The sequence below is a fragment of the Perissodus microlepis genome, chromosome 10 (assembly GCF_051167445.1).
Source record: "Perissodus microlepis isolate ML-2025 ecotype Zambia chromosome 10, ASM5116744v1, whole genome shotgun sequence".
Taxonomy (NCBI): domain Eukaryota; kingdom Metazoa; phylum Chordata; class Actinopteri; order Cichliformes; family Cichlidae; genus Perissodus; species Perissodus microlepis.
The window spans coordinates 17602981-17630181 of record NC_140470.1 but is presented as its reverse complement, the minus strand read 5'-3'; the positions used below and the strand labels follow the sequence as shown (position 1 = coordinate 17630181).

Below are 27201 nucleotides of genomic sequence, written 5' to 3'. Positions count from 1 at the left end.
GTAAAGTGACCCACGGCACACGCTTGCTGCTTTTCCGCGTCACCCAGCTTCTCTTTAGTTTGTCAGCTGTGCTTTGTTGCAACATGCACACTAGACTTTTTTGTTTTGTGTGAATGGAAAGAGTTAATGTTTATGTTTTTGTGAACCAAGTAGTGCCGCGGGATCTGGCTTTGCTTTACTCCAGATGCCTGCAGCTGGAAATAAGAACCTTGTTTGTGCTTTTCATGGCTCCCCTCAAGACATGTGTTACTTGTTTTAAAAGCACATACATGCTTAACTTCTGCACAGCCTTATTCTTCTTGCATGCTGTCATCATTATCATCATATATTTTATTTAATTCACAATTTCTTGGATGACACACAGGTGCACTGCCTCCGCATAGCCTCCCAGCATTCTCAGCATCATTAGTACACACCTACATTTCTATGGGGGCTGCCTGGCATCCTCCCTCCCTTCTCCTCTTTCATTTTTCTTTTTCTGTTTTGAGTATGTTTAAATGTAAAAGACAGATCGGCATTTGTCTTATCCTCTTTTTGCAAAAATATTACTTGCTTGTTTGATTAAAGTAATGAAAACAGGAATTATAAAGCAAATGATTTAATGTTATCTTTGCATTCTCTCATCTTTAAGTAGTTCTGCCCCTCTTCTTTTTTTCCTCCCATGCACACGTTTTCCCTCCTTTAAGCAGGGAAAGTTAGACCAGACTCCAGCCTCCATCACCTTCACCTTCACCGTCTTTGATGTGGAGCAATTTCAGCTGCACAAGTCACATTCTGGGTGGAATTATGTCGCCAAATATTTGCTCAGTGCTTCGACTAAGATGGTGAGCTGTGCCAGTAAAGCAGCATTTGGCAGCCAGCTAACCTCAGGATTCTGCTGACCGCTCAGGGTGACCTGCAATTTAACACCACAAACAGGACATCCGATGGTGTCAGGCAGACGGCAACCGAGGAGCGTCCTGGTCGGTCTGATCGCTCGGTCTGGCATTCCTGGAATGACATGGGAATCTCTGAAATTCCCACCTCTTAACCTGTCAGAGGGGTGAATGCGGCTCTGAAAGAGAGGCAGCTCACATGCTCGAGCACTTTCACTTTAGGCTGCTGGCAGCAGCAGTACGCGACTTTATCTCAGTTAGTCAAGAAAAAGTCAGTTACTCAATCACCAGTTAGTGCTGTTACAGGTAAAGTTAGAAACTCCCTGAAGCACAAAACACATCTGTGAGTGCTTTATTGCAATTTTTCTTTGTCCTGTACAAAACTGGCAGCTTGTATGGTGTTAAGATCACAGACAGACATTTTTAAAGCAGCCACATCATGATTCAGCATTTTAAATTTGAGAATTTGCTGATGCTTTCTATTTCCTGACGCTGGTAATTGCAAACGTGTTGGAAACATCACCTGAGTTTTAAAGATTGTCTTAGCTAGTTGTCATAGTTTCTGACAGAATTTAAAAGAAACAGAAACGGAGGACAAAAAATTAAGTTCCTGAGTACCAAAGCCCTCTCAGCTGCTCTCTGAGGTCAGACCTGTGACCAAAGCGCAGATTTAGTCCCAAAATATCAAGGGGCACGCCGTAGCCAGCAACAGAAAGATATTTTATTTTTCAATTTTTACAATACCACAATTCTAAACACAAACAGACTTTAATTATGCATATTCTCTACCTCGTTAACTTCCACTCACAAGTTAATGGTTAACACGAAGGAAAAGCTACTTTTTACCTGGAGATAATCTGTGGTTGCTGCTTGCTGCTATTTGCAGAAGTCTTTCCACTGAGTTTGAGATTCTTGCTGAATTGATCAAGCAATTTCAATAATTATTCATGCAATTTAAGATTCCCAAAACATAGACAGGATTGGTCGACACACAGCTCCAAATCACATCCTGCGCGTTTACACTAGTTAAATCATTTTAAACTCTTAGATTCAGCACAGCATGCCGGTGTGTTTTTATTTTAGGCTCGTCTGTCCTGCCTGTGTTACCAGTAGCCTACTGGGATTGAAAGAGATCCTTGTTTGGGTGAGTGGGTGGGTTTGTGGCGTGGAGAACGTGTAGCCTAGGTTTGGTTCTTGTGTGTGTGTTTGTGTGTGTTTGAGAGAGAGCGAGTCCAACCCTTGTGGCGGGGGGCCGCCTCTCACATCTGGCTCGCCTTGTCAGAGTTCTCGCCTCACATGCAGAAGTTATGTTGTAACATTTGTGCATCTTCGCCCTACAGACGTGGACGAGTAGGGCAGAAATGCAGAATTTGTTAAATCAGTACATCATTTTTTAGAGGGGGTCAGGATCCTGCCGGTAGGACCTCATCCGCCTCCGCTGGTACAGGAAGGTGACGCAGCGCTAGAGGAGCTGTATACCAGGTGTAGCAGTGACGACTATTGCGGCAGCCAGACGCAGAAGCCGGGGCGCACTGCCTCATCCCGGGCTGTTCGCATAGCGGAATAAAGGAGCTGAGGAATAAGCGTGCGGTTGACAAGAGCAGTGGTTTCGTTTTTTTAATAGTCGGGGGAATATGAGTCCGGCTGCACAGCAATGACAACCCAGCGAAAGTCTGCCAAGCTACAGCTGCGGCGGTCGATCAGCGAGCAGCTGCGGGACTCAACGTCCAAGGCTTGGGATCTGCTGTGGAGAAATGTCCGGGAGAGACGGTTAGCAGGTCAGAGCCAAATACAAATATGAGGGATGCAGCATGTCCTCACAGATGAAACAGCCTAACTGTAACCACAGTAAGAATAATGACGTGCTGGGCTACATTAAACCACCACTTACTTTTTTTTTCTTAAATCCTGGTCTGAAAATTCAGATTTTTTTCTGATTTCTTTCTAAGTGGTTGAACATTTGCCTTATTTTCCCCTCACTCTTTGGTTGTATGATTTTACGCACCATCGTATTTATTCCTTTAGACCTTATAATATTATTAGAAGACAGAAGTTTATCTTCAGCCTATGTGCTGCATATAGAGCTGTTTGCCTGTAGCGTCACAGCAGCGCGCACCCTGGTATTTTGGGAAGGTCATTGTCAAATTTAGTCCTCAAAACAGCACCCAGGCATGTGCTGTGGACAGGAGTCCAGAAGGGGGGGTCCAGATGCCAATCATTCACTATCTGTTGTTCTAATCCGGACTCTGGTTTACTTTCACTTATTTTATTCTCGCTGTTTATTATTTCGGATTATCTCGTCCGGAGAAGGAGTGAAATATTCTCACAATGCAGCAGGTCCCCCCCCCCCCCCCCCCTTTTTTTTTTTTGGAAGGGTCGCTGGGTTTGCTCTGTATTTGGCCTGGATGCGCAGAGTTTACCATCTCTCTCTCCACCTCTCTAAACTGTGCGTCAGAGAGCTGCAGCTGTCCCCTCAGTTTAATGTAATTACCGAGATGTGCGCCTCTTAAGCAAATTAAACGATGAACATTCCCACATTCACGACAACACAAACCACCACAGACCAGGATGTCGGTCAAAGTCAGTGTGCCTATTCATGGTGTATTACAGTGCTTAGCAGTGATAGATTGCATGCACGGCCAGCAAAATGATGCTGGGGCCCTGCTAAAGATTGTTTTCAGCATTGCATGAAGGACAGCTACTACAGTGTTTGTTGCTTTAGTGAATCTTTGTGCACAATTAGTAAGAGAGTATCTGCCTAAGGAAGCATCAGAGAACACCTGCTGGCTGTGTAATCCTCTTTTTCCTTATTTCTAGCCCTTCCATCCTCCTTTCAGAGCCCCAAATCCACAGCCCCTCATCCAGCACCCCTCCTTCATCCTACTGCTGAACACATCAGCTCAAAGGCACACAGTTCACATCTGTCTGGATCCGATACGGGGATGGGGAATCCTTAAAAATGTGCACATCTGGCCTTACAGTTATGCTGGCATTCAGCAGTGCATTTTCCACCCTATGAATTAGTCAGGACAGTGGAATATCTGGAGAATCTATGCTAGTCAAATGTTATGAATTTAAACCTGTTTTGTATTTTTGTTTGGGGGGGGGGTTGTTTCACAACAGAAAAGAAAAACTGTAAGTATTTTTCCAGACGAGGCTGATTTTATTTTGATGATGATAAACACACAGGATTAAATTCACTGACATGTAGTCATGGCAAATAATGTGAGCATCTTTAAAAAAAAAAAAAAAGAAACCCTACACTGATTACCAGATGTAATTCAAAGATTGTGCATATTAAGCAAAAGTCAAGAGGCAGATGCAAAAAAGCAGAAAGTGTGTGTATCTTTGTGTGTGTGAGAGAGAACCGAGAGTACAGCATAACACCTGGATTTAGTTGTAATTCCACAGATTTTTGAGTTAGTAGTAAGTGTGGGTCTCCCTTTGAATGTGGCTTTTGCGAGCCTGAGTTTCTTTGGTGTGGGAGTTTATGTATTCGTGTGCGTGTCAGTTTGTTAGAAAACACCGATGCAGAAGAAAGAATTCACACAAACACACAGGAATGTGCAAAAGTCTTGAACCATCCTGCATTTTGTCATATTTTGTTTTCAGGAGCCAAACGTTGTTGTCATTTTAAAGTGGTCGAGTAATAGTTCTCCAGATTTTCTGAAGGTCTTTCATAGGTTTTCTTTGGACATCGGTTGCTTTTTCACTAATTTTCAGTCCAATCCTTGTACCTGACTATTAAACATAAAAAAGGCACATTACTTGTGTTTGTGTCCATACATAACAATTTAGCAAAGAACTGATTCACTGTCATACTAGCTGCCTGTTGGAAAAATACATAATTTGTTCCCATTTCTTTAGTTAATCTATGAAAAATACCAAACATAACATAGTTTGATAGTAGTTATAGTTTCAACCAGTGTGATTCTAAATGATCCCAAACATCTTTGGGAAGATCTTTTTGGTTCATTTGCTGTAATCCTAAAGATTACAGGAGATGACCAGTATCTGAAAAAAAATCCTGACACATGACCTCAGAGATGGGTCTGACCTGTCAGTTGATCCATCTACTGTTCAAGCCTCATCAGATATGATCTCATTGGAGGGTTGGTTGTCAAGAAGCCATTTTAAAGGAGGGAAACAGAATAAAGGGTGAGGTATGCCAAATTACACAAGAACTGGACTGAAAATCGGTGGCAACAGGTCATATGGAATCTAAATTTCCATAAGTTTGAACTGTTTCTAGATGTCAGGAGGAGTATCTACAGTGATATGTAAAATACAGTTGAGGCTCTGTTGTGATTTGGAGCAGCGTTTTGGAGATATGGTCAAAACTGATGGAATTACAAATACAGAAAACCACCATCAGAGTTCGATTCACCATGCAATACCATCTAAAATGTATCTGATAAGCAACAGCTTCACTTTCATCATGAAAATGATCCCAACTGAAGCAGTGTGGGATCTTTTTAAAAAAATCTACTTAAAGATATTACAAGAAAGCTTATCTAACAGAGTTCAGACTATGTTGAAGAACAAAGGCGGTCGTGCCAAATCGCTCATCAGAGCTGTACAGACTCTGTTTTTGTCTTATATACTGTATTTGCATTTATGTTTGAGCATAAATCACTGTGCCTATTTCTTATTTTCCCAGGAAAATAGAAAGAAATACGCAGTGGCATGAGACACTTGCACAATACTGTATTTCCCTAGAAAGTATTTTTTGAGAATACTGTTGCTTAATCATGCAGCAAATTTGGCAACTTGGCAACAATTAAGTGAACTAAATGATGATGCTCACTGCTGTGAGTATATGAGATGGTAGGCGTTCACGCTGCTGTGTTTGTATTTCCACATTTCATTAAAAAAACGTATATACGGTATGTCCATTTGCACACGTTTGCACCCATTTGCCATTTTCCTTGGAAAATACAATAAAATGAGGAGTAGCTCAAAACTTCTGCACGGCCCTGTGTGAAATGATTTTGAATCATCTCTTTCCTACTAGGATTTATTTTCACTGCTCTGTAAACTGGACGTGGCGCTCACTTTGCCTCGTACTCAGGATGACCTTTGACTTCTGCGCTGAAAATACTCAGCCAGCTTTAAGTAAAACCCAGCTGCATTTTATCTGCCGCTGGATGGCTCAGGGCTTCCTGCTGTTTAAAGTCCATTTCTCTGTAATGGTCCTGACTGCTTTTTAGATCATCTCAAAGAGCTAATAGAGCCTTGGATATTTGGGCATGAAGCTCCTTAGTTTTTGGTCTTTAGGTTAAAGGTGACCTCGCTTTGATGTTCAGAATCGTGAAGTCTGCCCTGGCTGTGAAGGTCAGAGTGTTTACTTTAGTACTGTCCTTAAAAATGACTTTAAAACCTTATCAAAGGTCAAAAATAAGAACTCCAGCTTTATTTCCTAATATTAACTCTTTTTCTTTCTTAATGCTCACACACATAAATGATTTATGAGCATCTGGTGATCCCATTTATTTTGTCACAAAGATATTTTGCACTTAAAGGCTTCATAATGTCAACTGTAATAAGTGCTGCTACTACTTTTTGTAGTAAATATCTCATTTGCTTTAAGACCTAAATACATCCTCCAGGATTTGCCCATGCGTGACTGTAAATGGGATAATGACACATCAGATGACTTAACAAAGAAATGGAAGTAATGTCATAAACACAGCTTGCTCAAAATCAATGAAACTAACAGACCAAAACAACATTTTCAGAGGTTAGACATAGTAGGATCTCTTATATCAATAATGCTTTATATTGTAAATGAGAAGAACAGGTTTTAAATAATGCATAAATCAGCTGTCATGCTGACATAATTTCAACAATAATTTCAGGTCTCACAACAAGCAGGTTCTTCACATTTCCTCGTACTGTCCTTTTATGTCTTCTTGTGTCCTCCAGCTGCGTATTTAATTAAACTTTAGCTGTAGCTGATTTTTCAGGCTCATCTCTAGTCGATGTAGCTTCTGTCTTGTCGTGGCCTGCTGTAACTGAAAGCGATGAATATTATATTACTCACTGCTTACTACAGCCCTGCCCTTTGCCGCTTTGGTTGCACACATCTCCATTACTTAGCTCTCCATTACATTATTATGCCAACCGTCTGTGCCAAAGATCACATGGGACGTTTACTCAGTGCCCTGCTTAGTGTTTCAGATTTATTTTTCTTTGTCGGTTTATCTCGAGTGAAAACAGAGATAGTCCAAACTTCCACTTTTGCAGAGAAATTGTGCAGATCATGATTTTGATTTCCTCAAGAGGGCGGTGTAATCAAACCCAATCACAGATTTTATGTTTCACAGTTTCACTTGTTTGACTGGGAGTAAGTAATTTGGTTAAAGGCGTTTCTGGGATTTCGGACTCGTAGCTTCCAGCTTTCTCCCAGTATATGGCCTGCAGGCTAAAAAAAAAACTGTCCTGTAACTGCTGACCTGTAAGTGACTTTGCTATGGCGCTTTTTTCACACCCTCTCTTACCTCACCTGCCTATTATTACCTCCCTAAAATAAATTCAGGTGACAGCTTGGGCCCTCAGGTCTTGGTAAACCATTATTCTGCAAATCTGGGTCAAACTATGGCTTCTCTACTTCCACTCACTTTTTTCCACACATTTATCCCCTAGTTTCGTTACTCTGTGGCAACTTTCAGTCACATATTAAAGACTTCAGCTTACTATATCTGCTACATGGTAGATTTATTTAGATGTATTGGTATGTGAAAGGAGTGTTAGCAGGGAAAGTGGGTGATGTATATCTGTCATGTGGTCTAAATGTGATGGTGTGGGTTTATTCTTCAATGGCATTGCAGTCCTACTCAGCATAAGCAGCAAACATCTTACTCCTACTTACATTCCTCTGCACCGTCTCACAAATCCACATGCTCTATTGTTCTGTTTGTTCCTTCCCGTTTCGCACTGGGATATGGCTGCTGGCATTGTATATTTTTCCAGGCCTATCCCCTTCCCTGTCCTGATTACGTGTCCCCTCACAGATATGCCCACTAATGCCTGGGGCGCGTACCAAAAGCGATTCTTTGGCAGATCCTCAGGAAGCGGTGCAGCGTTCCCTGAGCGCTCAGGGCATTGGTTGCTGGTCATGTGACCAAAGGAAGGACCTTGTGAAAGTCGGTCTTCCTCCCATCTCAAACTCAGCTGAGCAGTCAGCCTGTGTTTACCATCTGAGTCAGGTGGTGTGATGAAACCTGCGTGTTTGTTAGACTGTGGTGATTCGGAAGGAGGAGGCAGGAGGGAGAGGAGCTGATTTGGCTTCCAGTGAGGACATGTTAAAGGCAGGAATTTACAAGGAGTGCTCACTCTACAATCCACCACCCTGAGACTTGGAGTGTAGATTAAACGTTATGTTATGGAGACTGGAGACATCACTATGGCCCTTATGGATGACATGGAAGCTGCAGTGAGTACAGTCCACGGGGCTGGCTTAGTGCACTGTGAAGATGCAGACAGAGCAGATTCTGCAAGGAATGAAGAGACAGCAAACGTAACAGAAACTGCTAAACATGTGAATGAGGACACGAGGAGTTTAACCGCTGCTGACAGTGTGGACAATACGAGGGATGAGAGCGCTGACGGCATGTGCACAGAGGACAGTGCAGACTGTGCTGATGTCACAAACAGTAGGAACATGGAAATCGGTGACAGTACAGGCTGCGGGGATCACAGTTCCAAGGGCGCCAGTAATGACAGTGAGAGTGACTGTGAGAGCAGCGGTGAGAGTACCTGCCTGGAGGCCATGACGCCCGATGGGCAGGACTACTACCTGAGGCTGGGCGACACCCCTCAACGGCGCTCTGCCCTGCGCCTCTCGCGCATCATTGCTCGCAAGCAGCTTCTGCGGAGGCTGGCACAAGGTAGCTATGGAGAAGATGTTTTAATGCCTTTGATTTAAATTCAATCTCATGCCTCAGTAAAACATGAGAAAGTATGTCAATGCAGTTTTCAACTTGTCTAGTTTTTCTCACATGTGCGTCTTTCTTAAAAAAGGGGGTGACAATAGGTTGATAAGTAAACTGAAAAACCTCTCATTAGATCTTTGAAGCCTACCAAGTGTAAATATCACTCATCACTTGTTCTGTCCATCGAAAAGAGAGGAAAGTGCTGGGTGCACATTTACACAAAGTGCTTTGATAAGTGTTCCGGCTGTTAAACAGGGGAAGGAAGATTCTGATTGCAGGGCTTTAATGTTAGATTGCGTCTCCCCTGTTTGGAATTGGGCCTATTCCACAGTGGTTCCCACCTGATGCCTTAATTATGCTTCAGTGGGAAATCTATGAAAGGGTAACCACCTGAAGTGGTTCTTCCACTTCTAAATTCCAAGAAACATCATCTAGTCAGACATGTGGAGCCACTTCCACTCCAAAGATGTCTTTCATAAATCTGAAAGAAGCCATAACAAATGCTTGAGGGCTGTAGTGTTCTTGTTTTTGTCTCTTCCCCCTACCCAACTGGTTACTTCCTGCACTTCCTGTCACGTGACTCAAGCTTCCCAAGGAGTAAATTTAACAGAACAACACTGTCACCGCAAAGGCCACCTGTGTTCATTGAAAACGACAGCATGCTCTTTCTCTGTAAGGCTGCATTGTTGGTGCTCTTGAAACACATCAGGCAGTTAGTGGTCAATTTTTTTCTCCCTCAAAATGCCATGCCACATAATTAGGAGCAGAAGCGTGTTAAGTCTTGTGCTACGTGTTATCCCTGCTTGATGATGAATGGGTCTCAAAGAATCCAGATGATGTATGAAGTAACTAAAAGAAACAGTGATATGCTGGAGCAGAGAGATGAACAGGAATGTAGACGGGGAAGCAAGTTTATGCCTGTGCTGGGTGATGGTATGACTTTTTAACTTTCACTCCCTCCTATTTTTGCACTCTTACATGCACTTCGCTCTTCTCAGCCCCCACACAAACACACTGTCTCCTTCACCCACTTCTGTTGCATTCCACTCCTCAGCAGCTGGTCGAGTGTGAGGCAGCCTTTAAAACAACACAACTCAGTGACCTAAACAGCCGGTCACCGAAATCAGAGGCTTTTTAACAGCAGTAGTGCTTAATTCATGTCTCCAGGTACAATAAAGCTACTTTGAGCTTCTTCCTTGCTCACAAGTTGTTACCACAGCAGGTAACCCCCTATATTTGATTATTACTTACTTTTATATTGGATGCCCTTCCTGACACAACCTCAAAGGGGTTTGTGTCTCCTCCTGTTCTCAAACCATTGGCTTTTCATGCATTAGACAAATGTGCAAACTGCTGCACTGATTTATAAATGTGTATGGGTGACATACAGATGTGTTAAAGGCTTTCATAGTGGATCTAATCACTGTCTTGCGGCTGATTGCCCCTCTCTGAGCCTGGTTCTGCTGGTGGTTTCTTCCTGTTAAAAGTAGGCATTTCCTTCCCACTTTTGCTAAGTGCTTGTTCAAAAGTGGTCCTTTGATCTCTGGGTTTTCTCTGTATTATACTTTACAATAAAAAGCTCCTGTTGTTGTGATTTGGCACTATATAATTAAAACTGAATTTCATTGAATTGATTCAAACGCTACACAGCGTTCACATGACATTATTACCTAAATCTGTGAATCTGAATCTGATTTCATCGACAGCCACTTAACTATTTGACTGATTGCTCCCGACTGTTGATTGAGTCCATCTCTTTAGTTTAAGGCTTGAAATAAGGTACTTGTGAGGCGCATGTATGTAATGCTAACATGATTTTTTATTCATAAAATCAGTGCAACTCCTGCATTTCTGCTCTGATGTTATTCTTCCTGTTTAAATTAACAGCCTAATCACTAAATGGCAAAGGGGCTAATATGTGACACAGAGCCCAACACCATAATGGTTTCCTTTTGATTTCTCTAACAAAATGCTTTAGCACCCTCTGTTGGAGAAAAAATGACATAGCCAAACATACAGCTTGACCTTCACTTTTCTTCACTCATCCTATTAATCTAATCTGGTAACACTCAGTATTGCCCTGTGCCTTTATTAATAATGGTCAACTGCTTAATTACAGCAGTCCTCGCATTTGTGCCATATCGCATATATGTAGGGCTGAGTAAACTCTGCAGTCCTTCATGTGTGCATGCTTCCACTGATTCTGTGTCACAGTATATTTCCAAAGCTCGGTATTTGTCACAGATGCACTTCATGAGATAGAACAGACATATTCCTCTTTAATGTCCTTTGCTTCCTTCTTCATTTTCTTCACTGCCTTAAAAAAAACCTTTAAGAGTAAAGGACTAAGTGCTTTAGCGTATGTAGGAATATGGCAGCTTTCCAGGCATCCTGTGTGTGTGTGTGTGTGTGTGTGTATGTAGTCTGTGACTGCTCAGTGTTATTTAGACTAAAGGGACAGATCTTATAAAAAAAAATCTATTCAATTAAACTAAAAAAAAAAAAAAAAAAAAAAAAAGCTCTCTTGTGGGCTTCACTTTAGCCCAGGAACTTCCTGCTGCTGTTCTTAGCTCACATGCCACTTTGAACACATGGGAAATTTAGAACAGGAAATGATGTAATCCAGGGGACTTTGGGGTCCTTGGGATCCAGTACGAGGCAGACATAACACAGATAAAAGGCTGCCAGAAAAGTCAGGGTTACTGGTGTGGGATGAAAAGCAGGAAATGAAAGGTAGAGAAAAGAGAGTTTTATTAAAAAAAGCTGTGAGGAGATTCGGGTGTTTGAATTATATGCGTTACGTCAGATTGCTGGCACCCTTATTATGTAAGAAATTAAATTACAGCCTCTTTGTCCCACACATGAACGCCATAACTCACAGACCAACCCACAGTCGAGCGCACTCGTACACATACCATCTGTCTGGCTGTTGTTGGCTTTCTGCCTGTTGTCATATATTCTCCTCAGCACCAGTGCAGTGAGATATGCTGAAAGACAGCATGGCGGGCAGCTCGGATTAGCTCCGTCTGACTGCGTGCACTGGGGTGTTTTGTGGCGTGCTAATAATATGTTTGTGTACTAATTAATCTCTTGATTAAATTCTGCACAGATGAATGGCAGTGCTTTGTTCCTGTGCTGAGAGCAGCTTTGCCGTTGCCAATTACACATGCACAAACATAGCAATGAAGTATGCCATTGTGTGTGTGTTTGTATTCTAGGCTTTTCAACTTTTTTCTTTTGACATTGGCTGCTTTTTCACTCATTTTCAGTCCAGTGTTTGTACTTGACCATTTTCAGAGGTAAATTTTTTTATTAACTTGTGAATCATTCAAGCATAAAAAGACACCTAACTCAAGGAACGAGCCAGCGTTGTGTCTACACATAACAGAAAACTGTTAAGTTAAGAAAACTGCAAAGAACCCATTTTAAATGTTATGCTTAAGCACCTTGTTACTAGCATCCTGTCAGAAAAACACAGAAGTTGTTCTCACTTCTTTAGTTAAAGCAAAGACCTGATACAGGACCTGTGAGATGCATCTGACCCTTCATTTGATCCATCTACTGTTACTGAAACCTCATCAGAAATGATCTCAGTGGAAGGGTGGCTGTCAAGAAACCATACTTAAAGAAGATCGTCAAGCTAGATCACCATCCTCACATTCAAAAACTGCAATCTCTTTGTGGTGCATATTTTTTAACCTGTGCATGCACGCATTTTAGTGTATAAAATCTCAACATACACTAAGCAGACAGCTGGTGTGGTATGGCTTCCTCCTTGTGGTGTTCCCACAGGGTCCGTCCATCTCATCTGCCACTCCCCACCCCAGCTGTCTGTCTCACCCTTGTTGCATTCTCTGACTCACTGGAGGCAACATCTGGACTCTTCTAAATGTCTAGTGTGTCTAATGCACGTGTGTTCGTACACATTTGTTGCTCGGATGTGTAGGCTTGTGCTATAAACCCAGAGACGGAAGGTTCGAGCGTCCTTGCTAACCAGCCAGTAGGTCCAGCTGACATGTGAAGTTGGCATCCACCACTTGTCAGGCTGTGACCTCGGGGTCTGGCTGATGCAAACGTCAACTGAAATTATTTCTTCATGGAATTCATGGGGCAACATCACTGCTGGTAATGACAATCATGGTGTGACGTGAAGATGTGCAATTGACGGGAACAAGGATGAGTAAATTTAATGGAAGAAGCAAACGGGGCGGCTGGATAATGGAAAGCATGCGGGGGAGGTGTATTTGTTGAGAGAAGGATTCAGAGGAGGATATGGTAGGAAAGGTTGATAAGAAGAAGGATGTAGAAAGAGCGCAGTGAGGGCAAAAGTAAGTAAATAAGTTTAAATGAGCACATAAAAATCTGAGGAATTAGTAAGAAATTAAAGCATGACAAGAAGAGCAGAGTTCAATTCAGTCTAAAGCAGAAAGTCTGTAAAAGTAGAGAGATGTTGTATGTAGATCCTAACTAATATGAAAGTGCGAGAGAGGAGGTTGAGGAGAAAATTAGAGGGAAGAGAAAACCTGCATGGGGCAGGCTGGAAGAGGGAGGCAGAGTTGTAAACACACGGGTTGGAAAGGCAGCGGGGAAGAAAGTGCAGAATCAATGCCACTTGACGGAAAGCTGCATAGCAGCGACTGGACGTGCCACGGGATGGAGAGGAAACGTCAGTCTGAGCAAAGGACAAAGGCATAGAAGCATGTCATCACCTACACCATGAGAGCTCCCAGTAAGTTTTCACGTTTCTCCTGAAAGCCTCTCACCCGTGAAATGCTTCTCTCTGGGATCTCTCGGTCTCTGCAGTCTATTTTCAGAGAACTGGAAATATTTTTACCCCGAGCGCTGCTTCATATGTGACTTAGAGAGAGGAGTTATGCTGAGAATGTTGGAAGAGGGTTGTAATTGCTGGATTGTGGTAATGGGATCATTTCCTCTGGCCATTCTCATCTCTGAGGGTGAAGTCTGACATTTGTTTTATTTCCCTGCTGAACTTTGTCCTCTGTGTTTCTGCGGTGACTTTCTCAGGCAGTGCCAGCACCTCTGTGAGAGTGAATGAGACACGTGAGAGTGAATGAGTGTGGCTTTGACAGAGAGATCAGATAAGAGCCATGAAAGTAAAATGATGAAGTTACAGTTGCTCTTATTTGACCTTTAATACTTATCATTTAACCTTTCATTTTTTTCACATGTAAATGCCTTCCCATTCTTTCACTTCCTTATTATTTATGATTTTTGTATTTTTCTAGCATGTCTCAGTGCGTATTTTAAGTCATATTGCACCTAAAACACATGATTGCTGTCACCAGATTATTAAGATGTCTTTGTCAGCACAAAGAGGCGCTGCAGAGCGGTTTAATAAGTGTCTGCTCATAAAGTGAGCGTACTGTACACACACATACCCACACACTTGTGCATTTCAGGGCTGCCAGTTTAGAGGTGTGTGCAGTACATAGGCTTGTGGAAAAAAGTAGTAAAACAAATGCCTGTAAAATGTCTCAAGGTGTTGGCGGCACCGTGCTGACCTGTTTTATTCTTTATACATTTATACTTTCAATTCTGAAGGCTGGTGTATCTATATCTGTAGTACAGATGTAATGTTAGACAATATACGCTGCTTCCTTTGTCCACTCAAGATAATGTGCATCCTTCTCTGGCAAATTTCCAGCTTTTCCAGTCTCATCATTCCTCTTAATTCCCAGAGGGAAGTCTCGTTTTCTGAGATGTTCCTCCTCTGTTTCCGTAACACGCTCAGAGATGGATCATGGAAAATGAGTCATTGCGAGTCTGTCTTTAATTTGAGTTATCATGTTTTTCAATTTATTAATTAAGACTTTCAAAATGTTGACCTTGTTTGGCTGCGATTCTCAGAAAGAAAATCATTTGGGGACTTTCCTCCATAAAATTTGGTTGTGGTGATATATAATGCAAACTAGAAGCTGTAAATTTGTAAAAATACATCGTACTAAAAATATAGTTGAACAGTAGAGATCCTACATGATAAAATAAACATACATATGTTGATGTTTGCTCTCAACATGCCTCTACTGCTTTCTTTGCTTTTCAGAGATTGAGGCTAAGGAGGCTTGTGACTGGCTTCGAGCAGCGGGATTTCCACAGTACGCCCAGCTGTATGAAGGTATCACGCACACAGAGGAGCCAAAGTCCAGCTTTTACCCAGCTGACTTGTTTCACACAAGGACCTCCTCTTTCAAATCTCTCCTTTTGTTTATTCTCTGCGTTCTATGTTCTTTCTCTGTTTTATTTTTCCACCATCTGTGCTTCTCTCTCTCTTTCTGCCATCTCTCCATCCTTGTATCCTCGTCTTCTGGGCCACTGCGTTCTATTTCCAGGCTTCAGTTCCTGTCTGGAGGGAGGGGTCATGGGAAAGGCCTTGTTATCACTGCTGGGACTCTCATAGCTTCTACTTCTGTCTTCTTTCTCCCACCTTTCTCCTTGTGCCCTTCCTCACCCACCACTTTTCTTATAGTCATCTACCCATCAAAGGAATTCTTTCTTTCTTTCTTTCTTTCTTTCTTTCTTTCTTTCTTTCTTTCTTTCTTTCTTTCTTTCTTTCTTTCTTTCTTTCTTTCTTTCTGTCTTTCTTTCTTTCTTTCTGTCCCCTTCGTCCCTTCCCAATAGCAATTATTCATGTGATGATCATTGGATCTTCTATACGTTTCAAACATAAACAGGAAATGGCCTAATCTAAGAAGTTGCTCTTAAAGCACAACAGTCCATCTTTAGCAGCACACACACACACACACACACACACACACACACACACACACACACACACACACACACGCACACACACACACACACACACGCACACACAGAGCTTCTCTGAGAAATCTTGAGAGCTTCAGTAATGTTGGGTTGTGGATGCCGGGCTCTGGGACTCTGTGGCTGCTCCCCAGGCAAACATGAAGCCTGCAGTCTGCAACCACACACTGAGAATCACCAAAATAAAAAAAAGCTTGAGTTATTTTAGCATTGGCGCTCTGTGGGCTTTGAGCTATTTTGGGATTTGAAAGCGTGTGCGTATGTGTGTGCATTCAGAAAACTTGAGGAGTGTTAACAGTGGTGGCAGCAGACTTCTTTAACAGTTAACCCAAAGAGGAATATGCAGACTCATGTTATCTGTTAGTCATTAACTAAAAAACTCATTTTCTCTGTCTCTTTCATCCAGATTCCCAGTTTCCGCTTGACATTTCGTCTGTTAAAAGGGACCACGACTTTTTGGACCGGGATCTGGTGGAGCCTCTTTGTCGGTAAGGACGCTGGCACGTCGACGCATTTCAGTGTTTACACTTATGCCCCCACCCGTACACACTTAAGACCAGAAAAATTCTAGCTTCCTTTTCCTGCTCAGTTCTCTGGCTTGTCCTGCGGCCTCATGCTAACTGCTACTCATTAGATGTCTGACCCCCCTCTCCTTAATGAACTCCCCTTCCACGTCTCCCACCCATATACTTTGAAGCTTTGATCTGGTCACCTCCCCTCTGTCGAACTCTGATCTCCCATTCAAAGAGGAGAGACCCTCGGGGGGAAAAGCAGGGGGCGAGGAATGGGTGAGAGTAGTGGGGAAGGAGTGAGGGGATGCCGGTACTTCCCAACACTTCCCAACTTTGTGGTGTTTCTTTCCACATGTATTTGAACTTTCTTCTTCAGATCTCCTGTTTTCATTTTATTAAAGCTTTACATGGTTGCAACAGCTTATCCTGCTCCTTATCTGCTTCTTTTCTCTCTCCTGCTTACCCCCCATCTCCCCAGTGTCTATGGCAGAGGAGGGTGTGGTAATTAAAACGTTAGTGACTCCTGACAGCTATACCGTGAGAGAACACACATCAGATCCCCTGAAAGTGTCTCAAGAGCTATAAAACAGTCTCATAATGTGTTGTTTAAATGTTAAATTATATAGTCATTTTCGCTATGACACAAGTTGTGCAGAGCAATTCTTCTCTGGCCATTTGTATGAGAGGACAGAGAGGTTTACAGTGAACGAAGGAGGATTTCCTACTGTGTTGTTAGAGGGCTGAAATCCATTCAAATGACAGAGGTCATGAGCCCTGAAACGTTTTTCTAACAATCCCGTCTTAAAGGCACGGACACAGACACCACCCCGCTAAAGAGCCACTCATCACATCCTAAATGAAGGTGGAGACAGTGGAAGCTTTCCTCAGGGTGAAGGGAGAAAAGTGAAGGGGAGGAGCTGGCCGAGTTCGGGACTGAGAATCAATTTCAGGGGAGTGATGCCAGCAGAGAAAAGTAGAAGAAGAGAAAGAGAAAATCAGCGTGGAACATGTGTGTAGACAGACTACAATGAAGATAGTGTCTGAGAAGAAGTTTAAAGCAGGCAGTGAAGAAGCATATCTGAAAGTGACTAATAGACCCAGCAGGGATGTGAGAAGGTGGTAGTGAAAAGCGAGAAAAGAGACTGAAAGGGAGCGGCGTCAGAGTGCAGATGGATAGAGACACACAACAGACAAATCGCATCCAGAGCAGCAGCTTTAGATGCAACATTTGACTGTGCGCTTGTCTGTTGCAGGCGTCTGAATACTCTGAACAAGTGCGCCTCCATGAAACTGGACGTCAGTCAACCCAAGAAGAAAGTAAGTCAAAAATTTTGCCAATGAATTACAAGAACAGAGGTTTTTGCAGCTTGATTGTTGTTCCTCAATTACTATACACAGCTACAGTACTTGCTTGCCTGAAAATTATGGTGTGGTGTACTGTCAGTCACCGTGATGAAATGCATTTTGATTCGTACTGTAAAATTGTTAGCTTGTTCAACAATGGATCCCAAATCTTTCAATAAATTTAAGCTATTTTTATTTTCTAGTATCCTAAACTTAAGACAGTAGAAGCTCATACTTCCTTTTTCCTTCCACAGGGTGATGACTCCGATGAAGATGATCCATTGGCTATCAGTAAAAGGTGGACGTTCGAGTGGAGCAGCCGACGCTGGTCTCGCCTACAAGACTTCCTGTCTGACAGCACCAATGAAAGCAGCCTGACAGGTCAGGGGGAGGGTCTGCACAGCACAGTGAGCAGCGAGAGCGTGCTGACAGACCTGAGTGAGCAGGAGATCACGGAAATCTCCTCGCTACATAGCGAGGACTCCGCCTCTGCCATGCCCGACTCCATATCGATGGCCTCCCTCTCTGCTTCCTATCAACCGCCACGGGAGCTCCCACACTACAACTCCCTGCCGATCAAAAGCAGCCGCCATGGGCAAGGGAGGCGGAATAAAGCCAAAGAGTTTTTGCGGCGAATGGAAATAATGCGTACTTGGGGGCCATCGACGAGGCGCAAGGGCTCAAACCGCAGGCCACCGCTGGTCATCAGCGGGCCGGTGTTACAGGGGGAGGAACCTCAGGCGCTGCAGATGCTCCAGTGTACGCCTATCAGCCAATTAGAGCAGAGCCCTAAACACAACCACCAAACTGATGGTGACATTTCCCCTGACTCTCTTAGCAAGGATTGTAAAGACCAGGTCACAGTGAGTGTGAGCCCCAGCAACGAGACTGTGGAGCTCCCTGTGAAGGAGCCTGTGTGCATAAAGCCCCGCACTGCCAGCAAGAGAAGCAGCATGTATCTGGAGGATATGGTGTTGCCTTCTCAGGGTAAAAGGACCGAAGGTCAGAGCCAGTTTGGCAGAAACCAGTTTCACTCATATGAAAACCTCCTCATTCACATCCCCAAAGACCATAAACCAGGCACCTTTCCAAAAGCCCTCTCCATAGAAAGCCTGGCGCCTTCCCCTGGTGACAGAAACAATGACCCTCACGTGCATGCCCGAACTTCTCCCCGTGACAATGGCCTGGGTGAACCCTGGTCTGGTAAACCTTTGTCTAAACCCTGTCCTGGAGCTCCACGGGGCAGCAGAGTGAGTGTTTATGACAACGTGCCAGGCTCCCATTTGTATGCCAGCACAGGAGACCTGCTGGACTTGGAGAAAGAGGACAATCTGTTCCCTCACCTGGATGACATTATCCAGCATGTCAGTGGTCTGCAGCAAATTGTGAACCACTGGAGCCGTAGCGTGCTGCCCGAAGGGGAGACGGGGGAGGGGGAGGAGGAAGGGGAGGGCCGGACCACTCCCAGCGAAGGTGAGAGAGACGGGGTCTCCTTAAATGACACAGATTCAACAGGGACCAGCCGGGAGAGGAGAGACTCTGGAGTTGGGGCCTCCCTCACAAGACCACGGTGAGCAGCCCTTCAGCTTTTTAAAGGATAATTATGGTTTTATTACTACTTGAGTTGTGTTTTTATAGTTTTGGCCCTAAATTGTATTGATTATATTAACAGTGTAATCACTACAATCATGGCTGAGATCTTGAAGCACGCCAAAGTACTCATGATGTATATAAGCAACAGTTTATTTGGGGAAAAAACAAAAGAGCACAACCAAAGTGTTAATGAAGCAGTGCACAGTGAAAAGGGTGGTGATCCTGGGTTAAATTGTGTTTATATTTACAGCTCGTTGTTCACTTTCATTGGTGGTATAGATTCTAAATGATAAACCATAAAAAAGGGTCAGTTACTGCTTGTATGTTTCATTTTCTCTTGCCTGCGTAAGAGTAAATAGCTAATAGATAAACATCAGGCTTAACTGCTGCCTAGCAACACCTCTGTCAAGTATCCAGTACTGGAAAATTGGTGCGATGCCCTTTGTTGTCCATATATGCCTCTCTGGACATGTACTATAAATGTTGGGAGTCCAAATATATTGCATGGTTCCTCTGAAGTTAAAATCGGGCTCCAGCAGCCTGTGCTTGATGAATCAAGTGGGTGCCTTTCAAAGCTGAAGTCTTCTCGCTCCACATCAGCACTTTGTCCTCCACCTTTGAACAGTTCTTACTAAGTTCATTAAGAAAAGTAATATATGCTTCTCCTACTATCTGCTGGAGAATCATGAGAGCCCCTGATGGTTGAATGGTTGATTTTTAATCAAGGACCTCCTCTTTAACATTGAACAGGTTGGGTAATGTTTCTACTGGCTGCCTTCAGCAAATCAAATCTGTCTAACCTTAAGTTTTGTTTTAAACCAGTACAATTATATTCTTCCCTAAACGCTAGTTCCACAAAACTATAATAACAAGACTCAAAATAAACTAGACTCATATTTACAGTGACTGAATCACAGTGTCTGATTGTTTGCTGGTATTTTCTTCCCATCCCAGTCTACGATGGCCCAGTTTCAGAACTTCAGATCATCTCAACCAGCCGGCATCTTCTCTGCAGATCAGCAACCAATCAGCGGGCCAGCTCAGCCTGCTGCAAAAGTTTTCCCTGCTCCGCCTCACCGCCATCATGGAGAAATACTCGATGTCCAACAAACACGGCTGGACGTGGTGGGCGTGCATTACAATCACTGCACAAATTCAAGTCTATGTTTGTCTTTCAGTCATTCATTTATTATAAAACTAGAAATTCACAACCTGTCAAACATACATGCAAAGTATCTCAAACTATTTTATACATTTCTTTATCAAACCTCTTTCTTCATCTCCCCGTCTTTTTTTCCTCAAATATAAAAAATATAAACAATCTTTTTGGTTTTTCCTTATGTGGTCCAGGTTAGCAAGGTACAGTATGTTCTATACGCGTGACACTTTTTGCAGTGGTTATTTTTACTGCTTCCATTAACTCTGCAGAAGAGCTGAAACAGCAGGACCATATGGCCAACCATCAACTTGATTTGGTTTCAAAACATGCATGCAGTTGGGCTCGTGCATGCCGCAGTGTTTGAACAAACTGGCTTTAGGTTGTCACCCCCACACACCTTCATCAGTTGATTATGCTCTCCAAACGCAAGCTTTGACTTGTTTACGGTGACCTTTGTTTACTCCTGTCAACCGGCATTTAAATAAAGAGAAGATAATCAAAGTATGTGCCACTTTTTCTGCCACACACCTAATTCTCTCTATTGCTTTCAGGTCTGTGCCAAAGTTTATGAAGCGCATGAAGGTGCCAGACTACAAAGAGAAGAGTGTGTTTGGGGTTCCCCTCATTGTCCATGTCCAGCGCTGTGGTTTTCCACTCCCCCTGTGTTTACAGCAAGCCCTCAGCCACCTCAGAACACATTGTCTGGACCAGGTTAGAATCAATAAAACTTTGTCCTTCTCAAAGCGCTACTGAAGGCGTGAATAAGCCGATAAACAGTTAATGCCCTGCCTGTCTCTTTCCTGTGACTTTCCCTTCCCTTCTGGTCTTCTTCTCTTAGGTTGGATTGTTCAGGAAGTCCGGCGTGAAGTCTCGTATTCAGGCGTTGAGGCAGCAGTGCGAGTTGTCTCCTGACTGCGTGAACTATGAAGACCAATCAGCTTACGATGTTGCTGACATGGTCAAACAGTTCTTCAGAGACCTGCCTGAACCTCTCCTCACAAGCAAGCTAGGAGAAACCTTCCTGCATATTTACCAGTGTAAGCCACCTCAGAGGCACACCTGCAGTCATTTGCATGTGACTGTAAATAGCTTTAACGGTTTAGTTGGCCTTAGTAAACAGGCAAACACAGTATATGTGATCTGTTTGTTCTTCTAATCAAAAATTAAAATCACATTTTCATTTCTGAACCAGTAAAAAACAGCTTCAATCTTTAATCAACGATATTCTATAAAACAACGTTGTTAATTGTATCCAAAATCATAAATCATATTCAGTCAAATATTGAAAACAGTATTTGCTATATAATGAAGAATTTCTATTGTTTAAAACCTTAACCACATTGTTTATTTGACCCCTCACTCCTCCTCACGTCCATATTTTTCTTCAGATGTCCCAAAGGAGCAGAGACTGCAGGCCGTCCGAGCGGCCATCTTGTTAATGCCAGACGAAAACAGGGAGGTTCTGCAGACGCTGCTCTACTTCCTGCGTGACGTTACATCAATGGTGGAGGAGAACCAGATGACACCCATGAACCTGGCTGTTTGTCTGGGGCCGTCTCTCTTCCACCTCAGCATACTGAAGAGCGAAGCCTTATCACCAAGGTGCGCATATGGGATGATGAACACGCTGATTCTTGCATAAAAAAAACATAGAAGCTGATGAAAGTGAAATTAATAACTCGTATTTGCCTTAAACATTTGATTACATTTAATTACACTGTTTTAATTGTTTTTAGTTCTCCATAAATTCCACAAATTTACTCCTTTTGCTAAAATCTGATGCCACACAACACTAGTCTTTACAAATATTTCCTTGCATATAAAAATATCTCTCAAATTTCTCTTTTTAACTTTTGGATATTGGTAACTGATTTTATGCTTTGTTAATTGAGCAAATCTAAATACTACTAAACATTTGACTATTACAGTCATCAGTTAACAAAAGAAGGATTTAGTTGGTTCTCAGTTTTGTTCACAGTTATGGATTATTCTGAGCAGTGTAAAAATGTCAGTATAAACGAAGATTGTAATTATGTGTCAGTACATTTAGAAAATCAACAATCATGGTAAAAAAGAAGATACGTCCCATTTCAGTTATAAGGTTTTATGTTTGAGGATAAAATTCAATAGTACTTGGTCCTTACCAGGTGTTAAAATTAGATGTTTAAAACCTCAGGTGTGTCATTATTTATTTATTAAAATCGAAGCAAAAGTGCAGACACACTGTGAAAAGAGAAGTACACATTTATTTCTTCCTCCATAGAAAATAATGGGGTAAGTAGCAGCAAGGTTCTGCTAATCAAATGGTGTAACCACCCCTATAAAGACTGTTTGTAGTGCTACCACTCTGATTCTCCTTCCTTGCTGTAATGTTTGCTATAATTTGCATGAAGATCATTTGTATGTTAGGGATCTGCACATAATTCTGTCCATTAATGACTCCGTATATATCACCTGTTGTACAGTTCTGTATATTCAATAATAATTTGTGTTCCTCAAGGTCAATTCAGAGGAAGTACACTACAGGTCAACCCGATCAGAAAGACCTCAGCGAGAACCTGGCTGCCACTCAGGGCCTGGCACACATGATCACCGAGTGCCAACGTCTGTTTCTGGTCAGGATCAAATACGCCACTATTTATTTCTGTTCACAAAGAAATAATACAGGACTCTATCTTTATGTAAGACACTGACAAACAAACATGAAGCTGACTGATGTTTGCCCTGCTGTGTGGTTAGTAGTCAAGGCCACGTTATAATTGCATTTAATGAGCTCATTTCTAAAACTGTAGCTCATCATTACTTTGAGGCCGTCAGCGTGTACAGTATACTGCTGCTTTCAGGGAGAAAGACAAACATATTTGATTACTATGCATGCGGTTTGAAGGGTTTTCATACAGGACTGAATGATTAGCTCTTCTTAACCCACAGAGGACTGCAGAATTCCTCCAACACAGGGAAATGACCAGTGAGGTTATGTTTAGAAGATAATGGATATTAAAACGTTTTACCAAACTGACAGGAGCTGCTGTAATACACTATTAAACTTATAACTACAGTTCATTTTCCTCTGTAAAAGTTTTTGTATTTAGCTGAAGTGGTGCTGTGTGATCTGATTCACTTTCTCTGGCTGTTCCACAGATCCCAGAGGAAATGGTGACCCAGTCCCACAACTCCTACATGGAAGCTGAGCTGATGGTGCCCCCGCTGGACGAGCTTTGCAAAGCTCATGAGGAGGAAGTGGATGTGGACGAGGAAGAAGAAGATGAGGAAGGATCCTATCATGCACACCTAGAAAGGCTGATCCAGAACCTGCTGAAAGAGGCCAAAGATAAGAGCAAAGGCTGGGTGTCTCGCTCAACTACTGACCATACAGAACTGTCATTTAAAAAGGTATGTGTGGTTACTGAATCTCTAGAATAATGGATGGATATTGAGAGGGTTTGGAAGAAACTGGATGCAGAGCAAGGACCACAGTCATACAGGCATAGAAGCTGTCAGTAACGCCCAGTAACACTCGATTGCTGGGGAAAAGTGTATGTTGCACAACCAGTTGGCTAGTGGTTGTGACTGAGAGGATCCTGGCAATTGCAACAGTGAAATTTCTGCAAACACTTGCAAACTACTTGCTCGATGATGATGCAAACTACAAATGTTGGAAAGCTGAATCTTTTGGAATGAGGCCATTTCCAGTTTAAGATGCACTTTTTCAAGTTTTACTACAACTTGAAGAGATGGTAAACTGTTTGCAGAGTCAGCATCTTCCATACAAATACTGATCACTGTAGTTTGCTAGTAACAAAAGGGTTTTTTTTGACCATCTCTATATTTGCATGTGATTTAAACCTAGCTACAGCCAGCAGCCACTTGCCAACTAATTAGAAAATGCATATTTTTCTTTAGCAACAGAACGTTGCTCGTTTTTTTTTTTGACTAGTCTCTTGACCTCTGTGACTTGGGCTTGAAGTGGAAATCAGAAAAATATTGTTCTTATTCATGTCTGTGCAAGAAGATTATCAGAAACATATACTGATTACATCTACATCTAACCACTTAGTCTGGTCTAGGAAAATCATATCTATAAAGTTTCTAGTATTGCCCTTGAGATACACCTTTACATAATATTTCACTCTTCCAATGTGTTTCTCTCTAAGGTAGGAGACGGTAACCCTCTGAGGAGGTGGAGAGTGTGTGTCGAGGTGTCGGCAGCTCCCGCTGAGGTGCTGCATCGGCTGCTGAGAGAACGCCCGCTGTGGGAGACTGAATTACAGCAGGAGAAGATTCTGGAGACGCTGGACAAACAGACGGACGTGTACCTGTACTCCTGCTGCAACATGCCACCTCAACCCACCTGTGAATATGTGGTACTAAGGTCAGGGAAACTAAATTTTGTTTGCATTTTCTTTTTGCAATCGGTGTTCTCCCTCACATAAAGACTGACATGTTGAATGAAAAGATTAAGCAGAAATAGCAACAGTATGTCTGTTTAAACAGGGCTTTACATACAGGAGCATTTTTAAAATACCACACTGGGTAAAAAGTAGAGCTGTGACAAGCGGCTGATTAGTTGTTGGAAAGAAAATTGATATGTTCTCCAACTCCTACAAATGTAATGGGGGCAGGTTCTTCATATGTGACAGTTTGCAGCTTTTATTCTTGGCAAGACGAGACATTTATTATTTAATAATATGAACATTTTGATTGCCTGTTTCAAAAATGTAATCGCCTGACAATCGATCAAGAAAGTATATGAAATTGTTCCTGAAAATAAACCCTTGATAGTTGAAGCCTAATAAGAAAGAATACCTCAAATTGACTCCTTGCTTGTGTCCTTTAGATCATGGCGTACGGACCTCTGTAAAGGCTCCTCTGCGCTTGTTAGTGTGTCTGTCGATCATGAAGACAGCCCACCGATAGGCTCAGTGAGGGGGGTTGTGCTGGAGTCACAGTACCTCTTAGAGCCCTGTGGGACGGGGAGGACCAGACTCACCCATATCTCCAGAGTGGACCTCAGGTGTGGATGCACCTCCAGGGTTTTTAAAGTCTTATGTTTCAACCGCGTCTGCAGTCGTTAATGAGTGTGTTTCTTGTTACAGGGGAAGATCTCCAGAATGGTACAACAAGGCATTTGGTCACCTATGTGTTAACGAAGCCCAGAGGATCCGCTCTTCTTTTCTCCCCTTTGACCAGACAAGCCCCGAGGCCAAGCTCTGAACCCCAGAAATTAAGCTTTGTCTTGGGTCACACTGCCAAAGCAGCTGAGCCTGAGAACCAGTGACCCAGGAGGATAATCACCCAGGCAGTGGACTTCAGCCTTTTCACGGTGCTGAGGCATAGGAAGCTTTACTGTACCACACACAGACACACACGCTGAAGGAAAGAGTATTTGTGTCATTTTATCAGGTGTCTTTAAACAACATATCACTACTTATTTTTATCATAAATCATTATTTTCCAAGCCTTTAAAAAACACAGATTCAGTGTTTGTTTCCAGTAAAGTAATTTAGTGATTTGACACCAGGTCTCATGTATCCATGTAGATTATTGGAACTACATTATTATATTATTATATTTCTCTGATTTAATCTTCCAAATCTTCCAGTGACGAGGTAAGGAAGCCAGCACCAGCAGGTATGATCATGACGATGCTGCTGCAGTGGTTGGGTTAGTGTTTAATATGCAAACCTTCACCTGATCACTTTCATGGTTACTGTAACAGAGTACCTAACAGAAATGTACACCGAAGTTATATTATAACATATAATATAAATTATATGAATATAAATACAACAGATATTAATTATCTTAACTAATTTTACATTACCTGCCTGACGAATATACATGACAAATTTGATCAAAGCATTTCACAATGTTTTCTATTAATAGAAAATAGATAATGTTACTTCTGTTCTGATTCCATTGTAGAGTATTTATATAAAAAAAAACAATCACACAGCATTGATAGTATGTGATGATCTTCAAATCTAAACTAATAATACACTCGTGCAAACCTCCATGACATGCAGGTTTGCTCCTTTATTAATTAATACACATGTAGTTATTAAATGAAAAACTACACATACTGTAAAAACGCAAAGAAAACATCTGTGCTCTAAAAATACCAAGACCAGCACATAGTTACGTGTCAGCACTGTGTTGTGAAAGCTGCACTAGTTTCAGGTGAAATGACTTTCACAAGGATCTGAATCACATAAAGGGAAAACACTCATCGGGTCCGTGAACGTGCTCAGCATACATTTTGTGGAGATTACTGTTTATTTTCTTCTCTATTGTCACTATTTACAGTGTTATCTAAATGAAATGCCATTTTAAAGTTATTGTTGTCATTACCTTTCTGTATATTGTGTCACTGTTGCTTGTTTTGTTTAGTTTTTTTTGCTCTCATATTATACAATGTCTAAGACATGTGACCATTGCTCTGCTTCTGGGAAGCATGTTTGAAATGTTTGCGAGTGTGCACGGTGATGCCTGTGTATCTGCATTCTGAATATATGTACAGGCTGTACTGTAAATATCTGCAATGCTTTCTGTGCCAGCAGATCAAACACCATAGTTTTTCAGGGTCTTCCTATCATATTGATATATGCTGAAATGTGAACCTTCCATATATTATCCTACTAAAGCAATAGCAGACTAAAGCTTTGTGGCTCTTATTGTTTCAGCTGTAGGCGGCGCTGCTACGGTGTTACTATGATAGGCTATAATATTTTTACAGTGCTGGCATAATCCCGCGCGGATGCCTTTCGCTGGGGAACAGTGTGACGTGTGTGTGTGTCTAGATGTGTGTATGTGAGCGATAATAAGACAGACAATGAGTGAGAGTCTTTGACGTGAACCCTCAGCCGTGTGTGATGAGGCTTCAAACCTAGCTGGGTAGGCCTGGTTGATTTATGCTTGACTATTTCTGATAAAGTGACAGAAAACAGAACCGTGGTTACTGAACATGAGAATAAAAATATCAAATGTCAACAAAAATGAAA

General features: G+C 42.3%; 1 protein-coding gene across 2 annotated transcripts in view; it reads left to right on the top strand.

The window, feature by feature from the left end:
• The window catches only part of LOC146379200 (stAR-related lipid transfer protein 13-like), a 52131-nt gene extending 24930 nt beyond the window's left edge, over window positions 1-27201 (top strand). Inside the window, exons 1-14 of one of the 2 annotated variants that reach the window (XM_084940417.1) lie at window positions 6370-8764; window positions 14874-14945; window positions 15999-16080; window positions 17358-17421; window positions 17703-19018; window positions 19996-20166; window positions 20752-20911; window positions 21039-21237; window positions 21589-21802; window positions 22701-22815; window positions 23342-23593; window positions 24355-24572; window positions 25038-25214; window positions 25297-27201. In XM_084940417.1, coding sequence (XP_084796543.1) covers window positions 8260-8764; window positions 14874-14945; window positions 15999-16080; window positions 17358-17421; window positions 17703-19018; window positions 19996-20166; window positions 20752-20911; window positions 21039-21237; window positions 21589-21802; window positions 22701-22815; window positions 23342-23593; window positions 24355-24572; window positions 25038-25214; window positions 25297-25414 — 3663 coding nt within the window. In that variant the 5' untranslated portion in view covers window positions 6370-8259 and the 3' untranslated portion in view covers window positions 25415-27201. Of the gene's footprint in view, window positions 1-6369; window positions 8765-14873; window positions 14946-15998; window positions 16081-17357; window positions 17422-17702; window positions 19019-19995; window positions 20167-20751; window positions 20912-21038; window positions 21238-21588; window positions 21803-22700; window positions 22816-23341; window positions 23594-24354; window positions 24573-25037; window positions 25215-25296 lie in introns of those variants that run through there. The other variant, XM_084940416.1, reaches the window with a different exon arrangement.